This window comes from Typopeltis vanoorti, chromosome 8, assembly GCF_054136105.1.
Source record: "Typopeltis vanoorti isolate ZY-2024b chromosome 8, IOZ_Tvanoo_1.0, whole genome shotgun sequence".
NCBI classification, from domain to species: domain Eukaryota; kingdom Metazoa; phylum Arthropoda; class Arachnida; order Uropygi; family Thelyphonidae; genus Typopeltis; species Typopeltis vanoorti.
Window position 1 is genome coordinate 48,989,829 of NC_143556.1, and position 25,041 is coordinate 49,014,869.

At 35.1% G+C, this 25,041-nt stretch overlaps 1 protein-coding gene across 7 annotated transcripts in view; it reads right to left on the reverse strand.

Annotated features, from left to right (window-relative positions):
- Positions 1–25,041, reverse strand: part of Ddr (discoidin domain-containing receptor 2) — a 418,242-nt gene that overhangs the window by 117,059 nt on the left and 276,142 nt on the right. For all 7 annotated transcript variants that reach the window (XM_090397220.1, XM_090397221.1, XM_090397222.1 and 4 more), the window contains one exon: positions 24,152–24,434. In XM_090397220.1, coding sequence (XP_090253346.1) covers positions 24,152–24,272 — 121 coding nt within the window. In that variant the 5' untranslated portion in view covers positions 24,273–24,434. The remainder of the gene's footprint in view (positions 1–24,151; positions 24,435–25,041) is intronic.

Here is a 25,041-nt window from a genome sequence, read left to right on the forward strand (position 1 = left end):
ATGTGCTATTGTCGTAAGCATGCACAATCGACTGGTTATAAAACGATATGCCTTTAACACGCTCCACGACTCTTCATTAAGCCATGTAGATGCGAAATACGTTTTATAACCCCCCCCCGTCTCGCTATTGTTCACTAGGGATTTGAATTTAATACTCTTTAATAAGTATCAGATAGCCTCCATGTTTCCATACAGCAGGCAATGTCGGGTCGCTTATTTCATGCCATATTTCCTTTTCTAAATAGTTGAGTTTACTGAACGTATTTCCTAATCCTTGCTTACTTAAACCTGTTATTTAGGCTTACCATCTTTAATAAAATCTTGAGAAAGTAAGCTTCGGTAACCTTGATTACATGTAACGTAGTATAAGAAAGAAATCCACGTTTCCACTTACATGGATGGAAAATCCCATTATATCCATCAGAGTCACCTGTGCAGATTTTATCTTGCGTCGCTAAATCTAATTTTTAATTCCATTGAATTTAAAAGGGGATGATTCAATGGAATTAGCTATTAGGAACTGCGTACCATGAACATCGTAAAAGTTGCAGGAATAATTCCCAGAACATGTTACGCACTTTTTCATCTATCTTTTATCACCGTGAAGAAGATGCCTGATGGGAAATTAAAAATCTAACACCTAAAGCTTAGGTTAGGAAATAAAAATCTGATGTAAAGTTTAGTGAAAACCAGTCTGTGATAATCGCAATTTTGTTTTTTACCCTACAAAATATACTTGCAAATAATTTGGCACTTTTATTCTAAAACTCACTAAAATAAACTTAAAAAAAATAACATAAAAACATTAATTTCTAATTTCTGTGTTCGTGGTGAGGATATTTCGAAGATGGTAAGCAATACCTCCTTAGTTGATTGAGTTAATGAATGAATGTCTTTAGTTAACGGATGATTTTAACACCTGGTATGAATAAAGACCATCCTGGAGGCGTGAATTGGCTTGAAAAACTTCCATTCAGTCTCTGAGACAAAGTTTTCGGATCATCTAACTCAACTAAATCCTAGCTCCATACAGCTATGGAATTCTAATTCCCATATTTAGAAAATTACCTCAAAAACCGACTTAAAATCTCGCACCTCCATTATTTTATGTATAGACATCAGTGTTTTAGTGAGCTAGAATTCTGATATTCTCTTAAGATACCGTAAATATAATTGGAGAAGAAAGCTACCATGTCTATAGTCCCCCACACGACTTCTATCGTTCCTATTACCTCTCTTGTGTGGAATAAGCTTATCTATCAGTTGTTCAGATGAAACAGCTGTGTGGCATAACAGCACAGCAAAAAAAAAAAAAAAAAAAGTACATGTTTTTGGTTGGAAAAATTGGATTCGAATCTTCTATAATATGAGACGCATTTATAAATGCTTTTAATATCTATAATATAAAAAGCGAAATCTTCCTTCTGTCGTGTTACAATTTCAGACCATAATGCAATGCTACGTATATTTAACTTTATTCAATAATTTTAATGAAAAACGAGATGAAAATTAAAATAAAATGAAAAACACGTTTTAATGTCTTTAGTTTTTTGATAATACTGTACTGATAAAAACATGAGTTCTTCCATATTATTCTTACTATTTAAAAGTGTCTATACTTTGAAAGTAAACCTTTGTAGCGTTTGAGCAAGTAGAGGATTGCGACTGCAAACAGTGAAGTTAGTTTCAGTGGAAAACTTCAAAATCCTTTATGAGGATCGTATCCAAGAAATTTCTTCGTAACTCCCTCTCGCTTCTGCCATCGCTTTTAAAAGTGCTATTAACAATATTGACAGTGTTCGTTTGGGGAAGACGAGAATGAAATATATTCTTTTCTGTACTTCCTTAATTTTAAAGCTACCCATTAACTGCAGTCATATTTTAACCGCTGGCTTCTACCCATACGATAAGAGTTACGGAAGAGGCCTTTAACGACGGTCATAAATGGGGGAACTAGATAAATAGTTGTAACTTTGAACTTCAATACTTTAGACAGCAATTTTGAAAAACTTTGGAAGAGTACAAACATTAAAAATCCTTACGACCTAAATTTCTTATCATTCACTTAATAATCTTTCTTATTCTGCTGGCGTGGGCGTAACTTGGACTCGGTTACATTAGAAAAGTAAGTTACATTTTAATTTTTTTCTCTTGTTTTATTCCTATTAGAAGTCGTAAAATAAAATAGCTTCGGTAAAATGAATGTTAACCCAAAACCACAGACGAATACATTTTACCTGAGATAATTACTGACTGCGCATGCTCAGAAATAAAAAATCGTCAGCAATACGCCACACGTTTCCTAATGGATGAGATTTAAAGCAACAGATACGTTACCCAGAATGGGAAATGTGTTTTTTAGTAACGAGATTATACAAAAGGTGCCAACAAAGGTCTTTGGAAGTAAGCAAATGATTAAAAAGAGGGTGTCTAAGTTGAGTGACGGAAGAGAGACTAAAACTAATGGTTTGGCTAAGACAAACGACAATAATAAATGGAGAAACTGAATACGTCCATTGCAATCATTATTGCGACAAGAAAAACTAACTGAGTTGGGAAAAAAAAAAAAAAGTCCCACTCAACTTCAATAAGCCGGAGACCTATAATTCACTACGATGATACACGAGAAGTTAAAAAAAAAATTACAGCCCGACCGAGGGGGGAGATTAAATAACAGGGCTTTGTTTTGCGAATGACGCACGGGTTATTTATTCAAGTAACCCCAGAGGTCAGAGTCATTAGTAATCCAAGCAGAAATGTGTACGGACATTGTATCTTACCCCTTTGTGATGCCCTGACAACCGACAACCCCCTCCACCCCACATGTGTCATCAGGCCTCTAATTACCGTCATACCGATGGCGGCTATACTGCGTTCGCACAAGCGTGTGAGGATCAAGAGTGTGCACCGTTGTTGATCGCACAACCTGTACTTAGGTTATTTCGAGACTTTCTAAGGTCTTGGCGGAATGTCTTGAGAGAAAAAGGAAGCGCCAGGTTCTCGCTGTCGCTCGACCGTGGCGCCCAAGCATCGGGGATGTAGCGAAGAGGATGGAGACGGAGGTAGACAAACACCACAAGCGTCTGTTATTGTTGCATAGTTTTCGAAAGGTCATTCAATACCGCCAGCTGCAGTCGGAGTAAACTGTCAACATCTTCCTCCTGTTCCTTGGAGCGGCTTCCGTGTCTTCATTCCACGCATGTGTAGGTAGTCATAGGTAGCCACCCCTCCATAAGGAATCTTCGGCTATGAATGGCACAACATCCACGACCAGTCTCATTCCTTTGGAATATCATCGAACATTTCTATCTCATAGCATTACGAACAAGAACCCCTATTTAATCTACTGCTAATAGATGCGAAGATTACCAAAATATTTTTTTTTTGTTCACCATATACACAGATACCACCGAAGCCTATAAATACAGATCATTCCCAATTTTCCCAAAACGTATCTAGGCTCATTGTATTCCATAACGTTCACGTGCTATACACAAACTTCTCTTCTGGTTGTAGCGAAAATGCCATGGGGTCATTGGCCTCCTTCAGACGGTCCCACGCTATTTGTGATAGCAAACAGAGGGGTGGAACAAAAAAAAAACGATCAGTCCCTACTGCCAACGTAAATGTTAGGTCTAATAGGGATGCTTGGTAAACAAAGTAATTGGGATGATCGGCAACTTCTGCTATATATGATAATAAGCAGCCAATATCTATTCTGTGACGAAGCAGGTAGATGTCCTAGCCACTCATCAATAATACGTGGATGACCGCAGTAAGCAGATTATCACCAGCGTACGTATTATGCTACTAAAGCAAGGACGTGCAGCAAGCACGTTTGCCTAATCATTAACATTGACATAAATGGTTTCGGTAAAAGAATCCTAGTAAAGGTTTAATATTTGTTGTTGCAAAGAGAGAGGAGGTATCTTTGATCAGCCAGAACATCATAAGATAAATAAAATATGACTGATTCAACGCTTAGTAGGAAACAAAATCTTCAAACTTTAGCTAATGAATGGACTCTAACTAAAAGCTCGTTGTCCTTAGCATCCGTATTTTCGGTGGAGCGGAGACAAAGGTCTCCGCTCCACAGTCTTTTTTTTTATGTTACGAATATTTTCGCGCAAGATTGTCATAAGTTTGTATTGTCTACAATTTGAAAGAGAATTTAAAATTCTGTTCGTGAACATTCGTGTAAACCTAGCTTACTTTGACATCAACGTTACAACAGCCTTTCCTAATCAGTTAATCAATCAAACCATGAGAACCTCAGCAGTCAGAGCGAGACTATACATTTAAAGTTCTTTAAGAACAGAACGGAAACTGAGAAACACTTATTCCTTCAAGAAAAATTTACAATTCAAATATGGCCATCAAAACTGTGAAAGAGACTTCGTATTCTCCATAAAACTACACACATAAAACATAATATCCCATACCGCTTCAAAGAGAAAACTGACCCCCTATTTCTTGACGACTATCGTCAGTCTTGTCACAGAAAAACGTTCTGAAACTTTCATACTTCCTATTTTTGATCGCTGCTCACATCCACGCCCAGATCCCAGTGGTTAATTTCACCGCGAGGGTATCGATTTTCTTGTCTTCTCTCATCGTTGGAAGAGATAGCACCATCTTTGAACGCATGCGTAGAGTGCAACGCGGGAGAGAAATCAACAATGATTTCAAATTTGGCCTTCATTTGACGCAATGACGCGTAAAGAGGGTCATAAAGGAATAGTAAACTGCAGCAATATTAAGATGAAATCTGGCCTGCAAATGCATCAAATGTTCCAAGATAGTTTGTTTTGCTTGCTACACATGAGAAAGTAGACGGTCGGAATATGCACTGTGATTACTTTTAAAAGTATCTCTCTCTCCACACACACACACACACACACACACAGAGAGAACAGACAGATTGATTAATTCTTTCTTTCTCTCTCTTCTCAAGTGATGAGGGAGAACAGAACAGGAAACTATGCAGAAAAGCAATCATGAGATCGAATTTATAGTGGAAAATCCTGAAATGTACATTGCTTAAAAATCCACTCCAGTTTAACTGATATTTAGTAATTTGTACCGTTTAGTGTATGAAAATTAAATATCCAATTGCATTTTTTTTAAGTTTAAAATTATATCAAGATTTTTATATCACTCATAAACTAAATATACTATAACAAATAAGCAATGCCTTTCACTCTCGCCTCTATAGGAGTCGAGAGTGAAAGGCATTGCTTAATAAACGGTCGTGTCCTTTAGTAATAAAAGTATCCCTAACAAATACGTGAATGAACATTGATTACAATTTTTCAACTATTGGACTTGACCGTTCATTCAACTTTTAACTAACGTCTTTCTTTAGTTGCTTTAGCATTCCGAAAAGAGCCATAATGTCCTTAAAACAATGGAGGGGATTATCCCCCCCCCCATTTTTAAGCAAATTTCATAAAATCAATATACATCATTATTTTATTATGCGCATAATATTTTTTTTTAATTTAGTATCTTTAGTTTATTTTTATCTACTCGTGTATCCAGAGGATGTTTAAAGGGTTATCCTGTGAATATATACCGGAAAAGTAACATCATCGTGGGAGTTGTTCGGGTGGATGAATGGATAATACTTCTGATCTCTAGCCAACACGCTGTATTTCAAATCCCATAGTAGGCATCGATGTTTGTGATAATCTTTAAGGGATACGCATATATTCGCTACCAAGTCTGATACCAATATTCTACTTATTAATTCTGATTTTTTCTGTTATGCAATAAACATATTTTGTAACTTATGGATAAATAATAAATGAGCTGAGAATACAAATATCTGAACAAATAACTAAAAAATTGCTTCTTTCTTCACTGTTTTTAAAATTAATTTACAAAAGCGTTTTTCATTATAGCTATAAAGACAGAAATGTGCCAGCTTGATTCCCCAACAGAAATTTAGCTTTCCTGAATGAAAATAAAATAAAATAAAAACCATCTAAAAGCGGAGCAAAATATAAAATACAACGCATCATTTATCCGAAGGAAACTATGACAAATATCATTTCTTAAAAACGCAACCACCCCCTTCGCCAACATCTTCCGTTATACGCACTGAAAAACTTTTTAAAGTACTTTATACTTATATTGGCAAGATTCCAATTCGCTATCATGAAACATTTGGGGAAAATACTGTTTCTATCATTTCCAAAAAGTTACTTGTGTTAAATAATAAAAATCTTTATTTAAATCTAATTTTCCACCATCTAAGAAACTCCATAAAACATCCAACTATCCCCCTGATAATCAAGAAAAGTTGAAAAACTGGATAACGAAATTAAAAGTAATATACACGTATAGCACTAATGCATTTTCGAAAAAGAAAAAAAAACTAGTAAGGGGATCCAAAATGAATTAAAATTTTATTTCTAATCAAATATCGAACCTAGAGAACTAAGTTAAAATTTCTCTTTTTTGGAGGAAAAAAAATGAGTATTTCTAATCTGGACAGAGAAGTAGAAATAAAAAATATATATAAATAGAACTCGTAGAATTTTCTGTTAATGTTTCATATAAACACCGATCTACTTTGGCTCGTTGCCAATTTTTTCCTTTCCAAATTTTGCAATTTTTATTACCCAGCGAGAAAACCATATCAATAATTATACAGTTTTCACGTTAATCATCTAAATTAAATGATTCAAACCTGAAATAAATATCAAATAATCACACAAAAAAACCACTCCACTGTTTATTTATATATCTCTCTGTTTAATGACCAAGGATTAAAACTGTCTCATTATATCTAATTTTTAAAAAAATGGAACACGTAAGCTCAATTCTATCAACAGAAGGTCACGAACCATAAAATGCATGCAGCTTAATGCATTAGTGTTTCCTGCCTTCAAACAATGTTTCTTTGACGCAGCCACTATCTGACCTTCATTCACCCCCACGGCACAAAAACTCCTCCAAGAAGCTTGCAACAGCTTCAGTGCATCGCATCCCACCCACACAGAGTTTACTAAGCTACAAAGCATCTGAACTGTTGAAATATATGCCTCACTAACTCACAGAAATGCGACTCACCTCTGTATGTCTTTTCGTGTTAAAAGTACCGCTGGAGTATACTCGTGAGTGTTGAATATTTACAGCTGGCCATCATCTCACTCTTTTAAAAGCACCAGTTTCGCTATAAGTAAGAAACGAAGCCATAATTGAACGAAAAAATGGATAAAACGACAAACAGTATAAGACTGTTGTAGAATGAGAGAACGAATATTATTAGAGACGGGTAGAACTTCTTTTTTTTTCTCTCTCTCTCTCATGGGTGTATGGTTGCAGACTGACCCACTTAAAAGTGCGCAAAGAGGGAATTTTAAGGAGTAATCATCATCTTTGCTTGTATATGAAACTTGTTCCCTCCCGTTTTACTAAATAAATCTTCGGTTAAAGTTCTTAATTGCAGCTTTAGCAGATTTGCTTCAAGTGGAACTACCACCCTTGAGGCGGAATCCAAAATAAGCAAGCAATAAAGATGGTTAAATTTCTTTTTTGCCATAAAAAAGGGCATAAAAAAACTTCATATTACATACAACCAGTAAAGACAAATTTCTAAGTAAAAAAAAAAAAAACTAATTGCTCTGTGAGAATTTTTGTTTATGAGCTTCTTTTTCTCCCTACCTTCTCTAAAAATACAAACTGGGAGAATGTCTTTTAACGAACTAGGGGAATTTTGCAGACGGGCTTAAACAAGCAAATTTATTCGCGTAAAAATGGAAAGAATAATTAGCCCTGAGGTGCATTCTGTAAGTTTTTTTTTTTTTTTAAAGATCTGCCCAATTATTACATCTCTAAGTTCATCCTTGGGCCTATTATTAGAATGGTTCTAAAAATTGTTTCAATAATTTTATTTCTATCTACAAATAATTAGGGAAGCGCTATTGAGTTCCACATTAGATTTAAGTACAGAGAAATATAGTTTTTTTTTTCTTATTCAAAAACATATAAAAATACTAATTATTAAGTGTTTTATCGAATACTTTGTAGTCTCGGTTTTAAGTAGAAGTTTGAGGATCTATTTGTTGAGTCCTTTCCTCAATTTATACTCACACTAACGAGCAAAGAACTTTTTTTTTTATTAAAACTGGAAGTTTATACATTGACCATGTTTTTTTTTCTTTCTGTGCATGTGTACTAGAAAGAAAATATTCAACATCTGTCAGCACTTCAAAAGTATGTTGTACGAAAGTTTTAAATTTAAAAGACAAGTAAAGTGAAAATACTTTTAAAAATGTTCATTGTTTTATTTGTCTCCAGAGACAAACTTGATTTTCAAAAACGTTACGATGAAAACATCACCAAAACACTTTCTAGCCTTAAAAGAAACAATTGTTTCCGAAACAATATAAAAAAAAATGCAGTAAACGAAAATAAAAAGCGAACCTAAATTTTTAAAGAAAAACTTAAAAAGTTTGAAGTACTTTTGCAAATCAAAATCTTTCGTAGAGTTATAATACTTAAAAATATGTGGATAAAAATCACGAATCAAAACATCAAAGAAAGAATCTACGAGTTCCACAGAACCTCAGGTTAAACTCACTCTAAAACGCTATGTTCAATAAAAATTAATATCATTTCAAGCATTCAGATTTTGTTTTCACATTCAAAGAATTGTTTGCAGATACACGAGTCTGTCAAAATGGTTAAATCATTAAAGTTACTGAATTGAAAGAAGTTCGGATGACTGACACAATACAGAAAACTTCCAAGCAAGAAAAATCAAAATAGAAATGTTATTATTGATTATAATTTTACTGTGCTTGCAAATGTGAAAGATGGGTAAATATAATCCCATGAAGTAAACAGGAGATACTTCTAAAATGAGAGACAAATATCAAAAGATTGGTTAAGTCTAATTCCCATAAGAATATTGCTTCTTAACTGTTGCCTATTTTGGCATGACGAAAAACCAACATTCAGAGAGTTACCTCACCACTGACTCGTACTTGCGTCTCTCAGTCCAAAAGGCGTCATTGTTACCAAGTTATTAATTTAGTAATCTAGAAATTTAAAAGCCTCATAAAATTGAAAAACATAAAAAGGATATTGCATTCGGAATTAGATGAGAAGATTTTTCATTTATTACGGATTGTTCAGGTGATTTTTGTAATGGTTGATGTCGAGGTTGGTTAGTACAATGCAGAGGCAATCAAAATCATAAGGCGAATGTATAATATCTGTTAGCTGCGAGTGTATGTTCCTTGGCTGGTTTGTCAGCTGTGCAGGAGCGAAAACTCAGCTACTTCCGTATGACTGAATAATCCATCTTGATGTGATTCGCCTTAGTAAGTCTTTTTCGAGCTTACACCAGAGTCAAACCCAAATCTTTATAACTAAAGGAAATATATCTTACGATGACTTCGCTACGCAGGCACTATTTTTAAAGATAAGATATATGTTCCATCCCTAGAAAACACATTCCCTAGCATGTAAATTACTTATGCTATGTAATATTCATCTTAAGACTGATCATTTGAATTCTCTGAATTGATATTTGGCATTTTTCCCAGAAACTAGAGAAAATGCGTGTAGTTATCTGCAGATCTCAATTATTCATGTCTTCTATGCACATATTCTTCAAAACGTCTTGCTAAAGATGTGGACTGATGACAATGGCAAGAACTCAACGTTGTTGCTTATATTTACGTTCTTACTGAGTTTTTCCATGGGCAGTCCAATTTACTTATGGAGAATAGATAATTAAAAAAACGTAGAACACACGAGTAAACTACTGTGGACTCTTTATCTTAATAACAACTAGGTTTCCCAGAAACGTACAGATAAAGTAATTCTTTATTTATGCTATATACGTTATGTTATCAGCAGTTGGATTTAATTATCTCATTTGGAAGGAAGCATAGCAAAAAAAAATAGCGATTTGAATGCGTTCTAATTTTTCTCTTCATCTGGTTTATCCACTCGAGAATATCTATTTGTGAAAAGTTCATCAAATCTTATAAAAATAGACAAAAGGAAAAAAAATTACTCTGTTGATTGTAACTGACCAATTAATTTATAAAAATAATTACTAACAGAGTATTCCACATTTATTGATTTGTTTTGAACAACAAATCGACGTTATATAGTGATAGTCAAATTTTGCTTTACTATTCAAAACATTAAAAAACATTTATCGAGTTCTGAGCTCATCTTGTACTCTCTTATACTCTTAACAATTTTCTGTGCCCTCAGAATTTAAACTTCTTATATTACAGTTTAGATCTAAACCATCATCAGCTTTACTTTCTCGGTAATCTTCTAACGAAAATGAATTTGTTCTGTAATTCTACATTCGATGGCTCGCCATAAGAACACAGTGTCTTTGTTCACCTATTGAAAAAAAAACGAGAATTTTAAATGATAATCATTTAGAATTCCATCAGAATCACAATCTTTTTAATTGCTTTCTTCCTTTCCAGTAATCTTATTTTTACCATTCGCTAAAAATAAAAATTCACGAACAAAATAATACCTTCTGATTCCATTCGATGATGTTTTCTTTCTCTAATGAAACCTTGGTTCCGGTTGTACATCTCGTAATTAACTGATGACAATTTCTTTACTACTGAAAATGGACCGCTAGAATAGTGTTTCAAACAGGGTGTATCCAATTAATGTTTTTTTTTTCTTCCTTTTTCTGGATGACGACAAACAATTACAAGAATTTTCTCTCGTCAAGCCTTCATCTCAGAATGGCGTAAATGAAAGATATTTCACGTGTCACATCACAATTTTTTTTCGGGTTTTAAAATTTCTTCGCAAAATGATAAATACAACTAATTCTCATTTGCAGTTCGAATTGAAGAACTTTCTTCTTCTTATTGTGCTATCTTCTATCGAAGGTCAGCGACCATTAAAGAACTTTAGAATATGTAAAAAAAATTCTATAATACTCCTTATCATCCCATATACAGACGTATCTGTCTTTATTTGAATGCATTCTGAATTTAATTCAAATATTTCTAAACTATATAATTTCTTGATTTAAAAAATCAAGAAATTATAATGGAGAAATATTTTTCTCCATTATAATTTTTCTGTGTAGGTATCAGTGGCGGCGCTGCAATTTCGAAATATACATACACACTGTAAGTACAGTGTATACGTGTTTGGATAAAATATCAAAATTATCGTAAAAATTTAAAAAAAAAAATAAACATGAAAAAATATTGTTTATTATCGATAAAATTATACAGTTTGGTATAATTCAAAATTACTTAAAAATCAAATCCATTATCATAACCCCAATAATGTTCTAAAATAAAAACTATAACAAATGTTATGTCTTTAATTGTAATGTCCAAATATTTAAAGAGAAGGAGTAAAGACGATAAGCACTACGAACACTCTACTCTACTACTGGCGCAAACTGAATATAAACAACAGTGGAACTGTGCGACGGACAGTGCCACATTACGCTAATAGCTCGCATCTCACTATGACGTGCATATGCTGGTGCGCGTAGCAATATGGCACTGTGATAAACACAGTGCTGCTAGCGTCCTTCGCCCTCCTAAGTGCTACAAGATGGATTTTTATTATTTTTTATACAAAATAAGAGAATTATATAGGATTATTGATAAAATTAAATATTACAAGCAAATATAAATAAATTAATTAATATATTTACATATCGAGAAAAATTGGGGATGCTGCAGTTCCGTAGTGCCCTATGCACGCGCCGCCCCTGTTAAGTACTAAACCAACCATCTGAAAACGAAAGAACTGATAGCTGATAAATGTTTTCTTTCATGCAAACATTTTCCAGAAAATACAAGTTTAGTCAATGTCTGGATTTATTTCTTTACCGATCTTAGATCATTACGCAGTTTTCACACTCAAGCTTTAAAAAGAGTCAGCAAAAGTCATTTATGAAGAATTTTCATTACGCAATTAGCCGAATTTAACTTGAAATGGTTCCAAGTCTTTCGAAAGCATCTAAATCGATTGGCATAAATGATGGCACAGCATTGCACGTAAAGATATGATGCATCTCCAAGTCATCTGGAGAGAGAGAGAGAGAGAGAGAGAGAGAGAGTGCGAGAAGAGGAAGCAAAAGAGAGATAGAGATTAAAGTTTAATAATGAATGAATAGAAGCGATCAATTCTGAATTGCTTGGTGCAAATATCTTTTTGGGAATCTGAAGTATTAACGCATTACATTGAAATATTACGATTATCAAACTGGTAATCAAAAATGTTATTGTAATTATAATTTTATATTAAGAAACTGCAGGTTCTCTACCGTTCGCAATTATAAAGAATGCGAGTACGTCTTAAATCATTTATCTGGCGTAAAATACGTTAATTCATTCTAAGCTCAGCAGATGGAGTTTGGATTGATGAGCAAAATTAAGAAAGTATTGTGTAAAACATACACCACGCTCTTTAAACACAGTCGGATGATATAAAACTAGTCGGCGATCAATATCCAGTGATCGGCAATGCTTTTAGCTAGATGTACTTTTACGGGAAAGTTGGAAGACAGTAGCTGGAATAGAAGTGCCAATAGTTCCCTTGGGAATAATTCAAAGGCAGTTAAAGAAGTGTGGAAGTTGTACAGTACACTTCTTTTCCTCCGTCCAGACCTCAGGAGTCCCTTGATTTCCACTTCTGACATCGTTTAGTTCACTTCCTGCCACATTCCAGAAGATATAAAGTCCAATCACTCACCGGAAAAAAATGCCACAAGATGTGTTAGAGAAAATTGTTGAGACTCTCAGGTGATGCGAACTATGGGAGACATTAACTGAAAAAAAGGGATCTATGTTGTGCCGTGAACTCATCAAAAAGAATTGTATCATATACTCCGAAAAAAAAACAACAAAAAAGCGTGATGTAGATGCTTTTCAAAACAAAACATCACTATGATAAATGTATAATGGTCCACATTTCAAGTCTTGAGTTATGATGCGTCTTATAGTATGTATATTTCAATATAGATTGCTTGTGCCACAACACTGTACAATTTTGTCGTATTATTATCAACTGTGATTTATCAAAAACAGATGGATATTATTATAATTACCTGCAGTTAGTCTTCTAAAGATATTTCCTAAGTTTACGATGGTATTCCAAAGAATATTCATTGGTAGTGAATTTGTACTACTCAACTCTTTCACCCTATTGACTGCGTAAATACGAATGGAGTTCTAGCAGTGGTAGATAATTTTCAACGTCCGATATATAAGACCACCTATAATTGGACACCTGAGGTGGCTGAAGAAAGTATCATAAAATGGTGTTTCTGGATTTCTAACCTTTCGTGAACGGGATTATTATAAAAAGAAATTATCAGTTTTATTTCAAACCTCCATCTTTCATTCAGAATAGCAAACGAACGATGTAATAATATCTCTTCATAAAATTCGCAGTACATTTTCGGTAATAATGAGAGCTTTAAGCAGCCGAAGTTAATAAATGTTGAGCTTTTAGGCTATTAAACTGCACTTTACAATGTAGAAAGAATGGGGGGGGGGGGGTAAGTAACGAACAACCGCATCATAGGAGAGGCAAATTCTAAAATATGACCCTGTCGTAAACGGCTGTAGGATTTATGTACGGAAGAGTCTGTGTAATTGCATTTGAAACACGTTCACGTGTGAAGAAAGAAAGCGAGATAGGATATTATAGAATCGTTCTCATCACCCTGGTTAGTCTTAAGTAGAGAAAAACTTACACAAATAACCAACAAATTCTATTCTATCCACTGTTGATTATTACAAGAATAACAAAAGATCTGCAAAAGAAGAGCAAGTTTGAATTCAGTAAGCAGTCAATGAAGTGTTGGATGGTTTGTTTCAGCGTGTAAAAGAAGGGGAAACTGCGTTAGCTATTAAATGGATGTTAACGAATTATATCGGTTAGAATGAGGTGTGAGAGAGTAATAAAGACTGGTTACGACACTTTAAAAGTTTATTAGCGTCCTGCGTGGCATTAAATACCACAAGAATCTATTACACCGATGGGAGAGAAATTACGTAGCGAGTAGCGTGTTTTTTTTTTTTATGCTTGCAATGGCAAAAGCTCTTGAGTTGGATATAAATTCGAGGTACTACGCTAACGTAATTTGTAAACGTAAAGAAAGACTAAACACATTGTATAGATGGAGGGAAATGGTTGTCAGCTGGTATCAGCAAAGCCTCAAATGATTTGTTTTCATTCTTCCTGAGCACACTTGAATCAGGCACGTGTGCACACAGATCTGACTATACTATAGATTTATTCTTATCATAGTAGGAGGGCCAATCACGAGTAGAATTCCGTTTTTTTTTTTCCTTTACAATTCATTAATACGTCGGTGTGTTTTCCCCCCACACAAACACACACCAAATTGCTCAGCAAATAAGAGGAAACCGTCCCAGATTTAGAAGCTTTTTTTTTGAGCCGGAAACATTAGCGTGCCCATGGATCAAAACCAGTGAGAAGACTTTTCCGATAGTACGTCTAAAATTATGGATGCTCTCTCTCTCTCTCTCTCTCTCAGGTTGGTAAACAGCTTCATGCATCCCAACTCTCAAAGTAGAAATCGTTCGTGCTTCTGAAGGATTAAATGAAATTAGGCGAGCGGAAATTTGTGTCAACAAAACCTTATTTTGGCTTAACATCTCGCGGAAAACGTGAGACGGTTGGTGTAGAATCTGGTGGCTTAGCACAAGTGTGGAGTAATGCATTAGTAGAGGGACAAATATTTGCTTCTGCTGAGACAACACCTCCACTGGGCTGTCGTCGGGGCTAAGATTTCGGAGACGCGCAATAACACAAGATGTCAAGCAATGACGACGCTATTTCAGAAGTCCGTCCGCATACACACGTGCGGTTATGACAGCCCCCTACTGTAGTTTAAGCCTCAAAGTTAACTAGCATCAGTCACAAGACGCAGAGATCAGTCATTGCGTTTACCAATGTCTCAAGAAATCCAAGTATGCTAGGATGTTTAATATGCGAAGTCCAAAAGATACCCAGATCAGAATCTTGAGTAGTTCCTAGCCTTGGAGGCAAAGTCGGAGCTCGACCAACATTCAATTCCTTAACCTGTTAGCCTATTCACTTCACACAATGAAATTTCTCTATTGCAAAGATAGAATCTTGTTTTTTTTTTTGTTTTTTTTTAAAGAACAATGACAACTGACATAGCATATGCATTAGCAATACACGTAACTGCACAGTATGGAGCTAGTAATGATTTAAATTAGTAATGATTTGAATGTATATTCAAATCATCATTAATTTAAATAATACAAAAGCATGCTATCACAAGGCGAACATAATGAAACTGAGACTGATCAACAAACCCTAAAAATTGTATTTACACCATTTTTCAAAAATATCTTCACAGAAGCACTTGATATAAACTCAAAGTAAACAAATCTATCAATGAATTGATCTATTATGAGAGAATCCAATCCCGGTTGATTTCCACTCACTGTAACACCAATAAACACAAAATTTTATTTATAATTTAGTTCTAAATTATTATTATTATTTACATCTGAGGCCATATTATGTCTGTCAATTGCATGCGTTCTTATGACAGCTTTCTATTTTCCGGGATTAAAAACTCAGGTTTCCTGAAGGAAGAACTCTGCCGCCTCCGTATGAGACGGGCTAAATCACCTTCAGTTGAAAAGTCTGATAAAATTTCTTCGTGCCCTAGACTACATTCGAACCCAGTGATTCCAACTATAGGGTATCGCCGAAAACTACAGAGGGTTTACTGAAAGAAGACCTTTACGTCTCCATCCAATCTTCCAGTTATTATATACTTATCAATAAATCAACAAGAATCCTATCACACAAGCTAAACGGGTTAAAAAATAAATAAAGCAACAATTTATCTGCTGCTGCTGAAGATTCTAGAAATGTACAAAGAAACCGCAAATGGCAAGTTCTTTGCTTTATTAAGACGACGTTAAATTTAAAAAAAAATTAATTATCTGAAGTATATCTTAGAAGAATGCAAAAGCTCTGGCATGGAGGACCAAAGTTCTGGCGGATAACGAGGAGTTAAATTCGTTGTTTAATACACGAAATACGAGAATACTGGATCGGGTTGATCTCCAGACGTAAGTCGAGCCTACAAATGCCGACGTACCAACGTCCATTGATTCACAGCAAGGGGTTTAGTACACAGATAAAGAAACGGAGGTTCGTCTGGAATACTATGGCTTCTAGTTGCTTATAATTTACGACATCCCAAAGGTGTAAATCAAAGTTCTATTTTTGACCTTTGACCTCTACGTGAAGAAAACCTATATGATGGCAGTCTGAAATTCAATTAAAAAAATAGTAAGTGAATATAATGTAAAGTTTGTGCACAAAAATCATGACCCCAACGAGCGCGCACACACACAAACACACACCAAAAATCGATGTTATGATTACAACAAAACAAATGAAACCACACATCGACAGACATGCGCTGACTATTCGTCTATTTTATCCAATTTAGCCGCTAGGAGAATCCGCGTAGAAATCACAACAGATTAAAAAAAGAAGAAAAAAAAATTTTTGTTAGTTTCAGGCAAAAATCTTTCGCTCAGTATATAAACATCGCACCGATAATTTATTTATAGCTAAAAGCCCCTGTCGGTCACAGCTAAGCAATTTCCCTGGAGGTTGTGAGTAAGGTGTAGAAGCAATAATTACCTTTCTTTGAATTCTAAGTTCTTAATTTAGGTGAGAGCGAAGTTTGTTGGAGCAGAAACTAATATCTCCTCTCGTTTATTTTGTAATTAGGGAAACTCTGTCAAAAGCTGCAGTTTCGTTTGATCTAAGGATGGTTGCCGTAATGCACCCCTGATTACCATAATTACACGTTAATAATTTGTGGCCGACAGGGCCGTATTTCACTTACAACTTCGTAGAGCGGAACGCATGTAATGGTGTGATTCAGTTTATGGAACAGCGGCCACAACAGAAAGTTTTGGAACATCTGAGACTGCACCATGAATAGTTCGTACCTTTATATAATCCTGTTCTCAATCGTTACATTACAATGACAATAGGCACCTCGCGCTTGCATGTGGAGGGGGTAAAAGGGGGATAGAAAATGCTAGAAAGGGTTGTGGTACAATTAAATCAATTGAGAGAAATTAGTCGAAATTAAATCGTACCACCCATCACTTTTTTTTTTCGCTTTTCTGTACATGCATATGGTGAAATGATCAATTTGAATGTAAGCATTTCCCGTTAGATGGCGCAGTAATTTAACAAAGAGGAAATCTAGTAGAACTATGTACATATCCCAATTGAATTTTCTCTTGCATCCATAATACCTGATTTCACAAGTGATTAGGCCAACATTTAACGGGTTATCTATTAGGCTGGCGGCGAAACAGGCTAGACTTTAATGATTTTAGAGAGAGAGAGAGAGAGAGAGAGAGAGCCTTAGAAATATGTGAATGATTCTTTAATGTTGCAACCGGTGTGTGCTAATATTATAAAGACGAACGGATCTTAGAATTGTTTCAAGATTCAAACCAGTCGGATGAAGTTATAAGTTTACCGTGTGTCGCTAATCAATGGTAACAACTGATGGAAATATCTCGTCTATGTATTAAAATATTTCTCAATTTAATGCTTGAGATCGTGTAGCCAGACAAAATTACATCAAGAATTTCTAAGCGTAACTCGCCAATGTTCAAGAATTGGCATGTATGAGTATTTCGTTAGCTGATATAAAACGTGTGTAATCAAGTATCGTCCAAAATTTGGTTCATCCTCGAGCCAATTTCTGTTTTTAAATTATCTCTTAGTAGATTTGAAAAAAAAAAAAGTAATTTAAATTTAAATTCCGTCTTTAAAGGATTGTTTAAAATTACCCCAAACTCTAGAATTCCCAGACTAGCTGTAAGGTAATGAACTTTTTTGTTGTTGTTCACTCACTCTATACAAATAAGAAAGATAGTAATGGAGATACGTTTTCATCATTGCTTCCCATATGTTAACACTTAAAACTCCCCCAACCCTTCACCATCGAAAAAAAAAATAAAGAAAGAAAGAAACGAAGACAAAAAAAAAGGGATCATAAATCCAAACTGCTCAAGATATAATCTCAAGACAGGTACGTTATCTTATTAAGATTATGCAAGGAAAGATATTTCGGATAAAATTTATTTGAATTCATTCTCAAAAGTTAATAACTTGAATTTCATTTTACGTAGAAAGAGATCATCCTAATACGCTTTCATCGAGACACTTCTGGGTTTCAACTCTCAGTAAGTCAGACATAACTTTCATTTTTGCATTACGTAAATGAAACAGTGATAGAAAAACGAAATCATTCAATCGATTACAGAGCTCATTACTTAGTTGAGGACAAGATATTTTTTAATTGGTAGGTATATGTAAGTTAGAAATTTAAAAAAAAAAAAATGCGGGGGAGCAATGACAGTTCCACGATGGCATTAGGAGTTTCTCAATAGATAATGGCTTAATGTCCTAAGATGTTCATTTAAGATTTACTTCGTAAGCATAATAAAAAAAAAAAAGATGGTAGATTTAGAAGTAATTAGATCCAAAACTAGAGATTAAGCTTATTTAAGAAAACTAATTGAGGTTTCCATAGACTCATTGCGAGTGGTTTAAGAGCGAGCTTTTGGAAGCTTTGACGAATCGTACAGCGAAAGACAAGAGCATCGGAAAAGTGAACAACTGCCTAAACTGATGACACCCAAAAGAGGTTAAATAACGGGTGCCGTACCGTACTCTAATAAGGCAGCGCCCAACGTCGGTCAATGACTAAGGACTTTTCCTTCAACGCTGGTTCGGCGAAGAGAAAAGTGGCGACGGTTTTTGCGTACCCTTTTCCTCTCTCTCTCTCTCTACAGGGTTGTTCGCTTCATCAGTCTCGGGCCCTTCACGTTGTAGGCTCAATTACCTTCAGCGGCTTAAGTTACACCGCTACTGCTGTGTCTAGCGGGCACAGCACTCCATCAAAGCCTTCTCTCACACACTACGCTTCGGATCAGCAGTTCCTGTACCGCACATTAATGACGGCCTCGACGCCGTAGCGTGCCACAGTTAGAAAGATGGTGGGGGTGACAAGGGAAGGAGAGAGAGAGAGAGAGAGAGAGAGAGGTTTAATAGATTTCAGTTCGAGAATAAACGGCGCGAGCTGTTGCGTTCAGCTTTTTGGGATTCCGTTAGAGACGAATTGTAGAAATAGAGAAGCGAAGGAATGCACGCTGGAGTGGAGAGTAAGTGAATGATTGAGAAAGAACAAACTCGGAACGTCGGTGCTCGACTCTGATCCCTGGATAATCCATTTGCATGTACAAGAAATGTAAATGGCAAAAGTGTAAAAGGTGACATCCGAAGGAGGAGGAAAAACGGGGGGAAATGGAAAGTGAGGGGATTGCTGAAATAACTATTGGCTTCAACTCCCTTTTTTTTTTTTCTTTTTCTTTATCCAGAGGGGTTTTTACCGATTCTGTCTCCACGGTTACCAAAATAGAAAATCGGGTTTGATTTCAACCTTCGGTTAACGTTTAGATGCATTTTTAGATTTGGATGATTTAGATTGCTTTTTTACAATTCCGTCGAAAGCAAATGAATCACGTACAAGAGAACCATCCCCAAGAAGTAATCGAACACGACAGCTGCTAAGAGGAAGGCTAAAAAAAGGCGAATAAGATAGAAGTGGATATCGAAGTACCTGGCCGTTTTTTATTGTCTGCGTTCACTTGCACACCTGACTGATTCCATCTAACAATACAGCGAGATATTTGGAATTTATTTAAAAAAAAAAAAAAAAGAAAAAAAAAATGTGCAGTTAGGTTTAGATACACGTGTCTTGTCTATTTCATCCTAGTGATGCAAGTTTTCATTTACTGTTCCTGTGTTTAGATTTCAACGCTGATTTTGTGGTATATTTATGTCACAAAAAATTAATCATTATCTTCGCGTAACGGTTATTTAAAAAAAATAAATAAATAAAAAAGCAATAAAAGAGGCTTCTAAGAAATCGCCGGTAAATTGATCGGTGATAATCAAGAACCAATTTTACTCGTATTTCCGTTTCCCTTCGAGTCTCATATTCTTCAGCAGGTGGTGGTAGTAGTATGTCACGCAGTGTCGCTTACAGACTACCGAGGTGAAATACAAACAAAATAAAAGAAGACAGCCAATCACGGGAAACAGAAGGGGAAAAAAAAGGATATAAAACCAGGATATGACGAATCATCTCCTATTTCCTCTGTATAAAGACAGTACTGTAAATGACTACCCTTCCAACCCCCCCCCCTCCAATTATCTTTCTATCCTTTATATAATGCCGCAAAAGAGCTCTAAAAAGAGATGTATAGAAGGAAAAAGCACCATTTGCAACAGAGAAAAACTAAAAGAAAAAATCTTTGATGTTCTGGGAAAGTTAAAGGCGAGCGGGTATGGTTGAATTATGACCTCTCCCCGAAACAAAAATAATCACAGTGTCACCCACGTAAATCATAAAACAAGCAAGCAGCACATGAGACGTCTGTTATAGCATCTTTTTGGCACGGAAATACGCTCCGTCCTTTTGGCAGCGAGATACGATCGGACTAAAGATAAACACGTAGATATACTCAAGTTCTCGAGGTGTGCAGCAGCAATGGCAGGTCAGCAATCACGAGCGCACAGGAAACACTGGGTAACCCGATACCCATTACGGCAGCCAGGCAAATTGCCCGCATTCCAGTAGACCAACGAAGACTCTCAGACTTCAAGACCTCAACGCCAATAACTGGAAAAAGAAAGATTCCATTTTGGATCCAGTCGCATCACCCCTGATAGCCATCTAAGTGCCTACAATTAGGGATGTTTCCGTGGCTTTTTTTTTTTTGCCTTCTTTACTTGGCCTTCTTACCCTTTGAAACAGATCGCAAGGACGAGAATTTGTTCTCCAGCATTGGTTCACGTTCTTTGCCAACAGAAACGTGTCCATCTCTATCACTTATGCTGACAGCAAGACGCCCTATCTGTCTTTCTCACAGATGTCCTCGAGCTCCTGATGAACGAGATTAAGTCGTAAGAAATAAATACAAAGGTGTTGGGAGACAGGGATCCTTTTTTTCTTGTTTTCCTTTATTTTCTCTGTTTCATTTTTCCTTCTTTTTTTTCATTTTATGTATTGTTTTCTTTCCATCGCTCTAATTTTAGCGAAAAATTTAATTTATTCGTTGGAAATAAAAATCGAAGTCTCAGCATACCACTTGGTTTGTTTATGAAATCTCAGATTTTTCGATGTACCTTTCATAAATAAATAAACAAATAATTTTTGGTGTGGTCTACAGATAATATTCGGACTTGGGAGTTCTGACTAAAACAGTGCTTCCCAACGTGGGGAAATTTGAATATTTGGGGGGGGGGATGAGAAAATGATGTTGCATTCATCACCGATATACCAAAAAAACTCATCATTGTCGGTGTTGCAACCCTGACTTTCCGAGAAAAAAAGATGACATCACTAGTACAGCAGTCACCATAAATATAGTATCAAGAAGAACTCTCAGTAAAGCCAAATGATAAGTCTATTAGAACTTTATTCAACATAAAAGGACCAATGGCATGGCTTTCTGACGAGACAGAAACGAAATACCGAAATTCAACTAGTTTTGCAAAAATGTTGCCCTTCTCGTCGTCATATTTAGTTGAATGTGCTTTAGTGCTGTAAATGACTTGCTACTGAAAAAAAAATCATCTGGATATCACAAACCGTGGGGATTTGAGATTGAAAATGACTAACTTATTACCTCAAATAAAAACTCTTTGCAGCAGACATCAAGCTCAAGGATCGCATTAACTTGGATTTTATTTTCCCGAGTTCAGGTCGATTTATGTTTTATAATATACAAAGTGTAATATCAAATTTATATTCATTGAATCAAGTCAAATTAAAAACAGTTTTACCGATGTTCCTTTTTTATTTTTAATGCATATTTATATTATACTTTTTCAGAACTTGGCTGACTATTATACTAGGGGAGGGGGCATGAAAATCTTTGAGGCGTTGAGGTGGGGCATGATCCAAAAAACGTTGGGAAACATTGATCTAAACCAATAATGACGAAAACTCCCAAGTCCGAATATTGTCCAAATTAATGTCTCTGGTGAAGGACTTTATGTTTTTAAACTAATGATTCTTTTTGTTCATCATTAACTAATTAATAATAATAATTAAAAACAACAGTAGTTCTATATATGTCATGTGTAAAATAAACAAAATACTGCTCCATCGGAAAAAAACACATAAAAAAAGTAATCGAAAAGATCTCAGATTGATTATTTAATTCAGAAATCGTACCTTTATCTATTGATTGAAATTAGAGCCAAAGTACGCAAAGTCAAATCGATCAAAAGGCTGACCACGATTTTTTTTTAAATCTAAATAAGGGCAAAGACAAAAGATGTTTATTACGATTATCATCATCCTTATTATATGAAGGAGATTGTGAAGCACTGATATACTCCATTTAGATAACTAAATCAGCTATGTAGGTACGAGAGGCAATAAAAAAGAATGTCTATGCATTGCCAAAATGAAAGCTATCTACTGCGCATAACAATGAGCCTGGAGGGTTGGTTTTCTTGCACGCATTGTTCTACATATCCTTATATCCTCTAGATATGGAGAGATCGTAACTTCTTTCTGTTGCCAATGATGTACAGTCAAGTTCTTCAAAAAAAGGAATGACATTCGAAGCCATCGATTCAATGTAACACGAGAACCATACGCTATTGCAAAAGACTACGACTTTAGAAAGGTGAAAAGGTCACCTGAAAAGGTGATAAACATATTATGAGGTAGTTCATCCTGTTTCGTTTAACCATTGGGAAACTTTTGGAACATCGGTTTAAGTCATTGTATTCTCACCTAAAAGCAATTTAAGAAATAAAGAAAATATGCAGTAACGGTAGCCTTATTGATCTGTCTGAGTGTAATGTGAGAAAATTCAAAATGTATTTTCATAAGCGATATTTGGGTATATCTACTCTAAAGTAGGCTTAATGTTAGGAAGTTACAATGTTTGTTTTCAAATAATTAAAAGAGTATTAACATTTTTTTCTTTAATGGTTTTTCCTTTATTTCTATAAAGCAACTAGCACGGTCATTTGATTTATAGCAATAAATCAAAATGCGATACTGGTCGCTATTGGACTATGCTTTAATTTCAGAGTATGGTTATGCTATTAGACAGTAATTAATAATCCCCGTATTGTACCCTACACTCATCTATCGAAGTAGCAAGACAGGAAACTCTGAAGATATGGCCATAAATCATCGCAGACAAATGCAGTAGTAGTACCCCGGTGTATGGTACGCGATATACAGTACAATAGAACAGATACATCCTATAATTAATTCATTAAAAGTTATCAGTCAGCGGTTGCGTATCGATTCTGATCAAATTACTATGGTAATAGGAATTTGAGTCCTACGCTTACATGGGGAAACATCAAGGGGGGGGGGGAATATAATGGCTCCCCTTTTAAAATGAGCTCAAATAAATTGACCACACAGAACTGATTGAAAGAAATAAATTAAAACAAAAACTAGCAAACGCTGACTTCGTATTAGCATTTTTTTGTAACTTCTCTTATTAAGGGAACGTTCATAAATTACAGACTGTCAGGTTTTTTAGATTTTTTTCTGTTACAAAGTCTCGTGTGTATATACAATATTATGGGCTCCTGACATACTCTCACAAATGATGGATCTCCCCATCCTTCAAACATTACTTAATTTATAGACGATCCCCTAACTAGATTTGATAAACTGCTCGAAAAACGCAATAAATATTTGGAAACATTAAGCAAAATGATATAAGGCACCATTTATGTGTAATAAAATTTTCACATTCCATTAGTTCGAAACAAAAAGAAAATGACATATTTATTTTCAGTTACGACAAAGTCCAATTGGGAAGTTACTTGAATATCTAATAAAGTGGTTGGTTTATCTCTTACGTGCTCTCATCAAATAGGTAAACTCATCTGACAGGTAAACGTATGGGTAATTCTTTGAATTTCTTGGAACAGGTCATCGACTAAGGGAGTCTATTTCCAGAGCTAATGATTTATCGAAAGGGAGAACCAACAAAAATAACTTCAATAAACTTACCTAATTCCAACGCTGAAGACGTCTGCCGTATCGACAACACTACACCCATTAAGACGATTAAGTGTCGCCAGGTGGCGAAAAGTAATATTGCCCTCCTGGTTGCCATAGCGATATATTTCATCACTAGTAGCAAAAGACGATAAGATTTCTCCGCTACATATGAAGTTTTAGGGGATTCACCTTCGGAGACCAGTATCCGGAGGAGAATTGAGAAGATAAGCAGACTAAAAACATTTTTGGTCACCTGTGTCCACTTCTAGCTTGAGGAGCCATGGGCAGGGCTCTGAAAATAGATTTAAAAATAAAATATTGACTTAGCACACTTCGTTTCCTTTGTCCATTAAAAATCTTATTATAACACAATTCATAAGCAAAACTTAAACAAGTTCAAATACCTTATTCGTAATATAATGATACGGAATCTTTAAAGGTGTACTCTATATATCTAAATATTCAGAAAATAATTTCAAATTTATAAAATATTAAACTTTTATTGAAAATTAAATATAGGTTACAATAGTTTTTTTATAGAAAAATCGCAGCTTATTTAAAAATTAACTAATTTATCTGACTACTTCTGTATGCTATGTAAAAGTATACATTTGAATTTTACTTCACTATCATTGTTAGATATAAGTTAAATTAATGTGTTCTTAATACAATAGTGTGATTCTCTTAAAGAATAAATAGTTCTAGGATGAACATTTCGGTTAGAAACAGAAAAAGGAACTCCTGGGGAGAAAAAAAATAAAAGAAAAATAATAAACAGAAGTCAAGGCAAAGATATTATAAAATGTGTCAAGATGATGAAATGTGTTATGGAAATGTGACAAGGATCAGACTGTTGGATATAGTAATGTTGCTTCTTGGGGGAATGGAGGGGGGGGGTT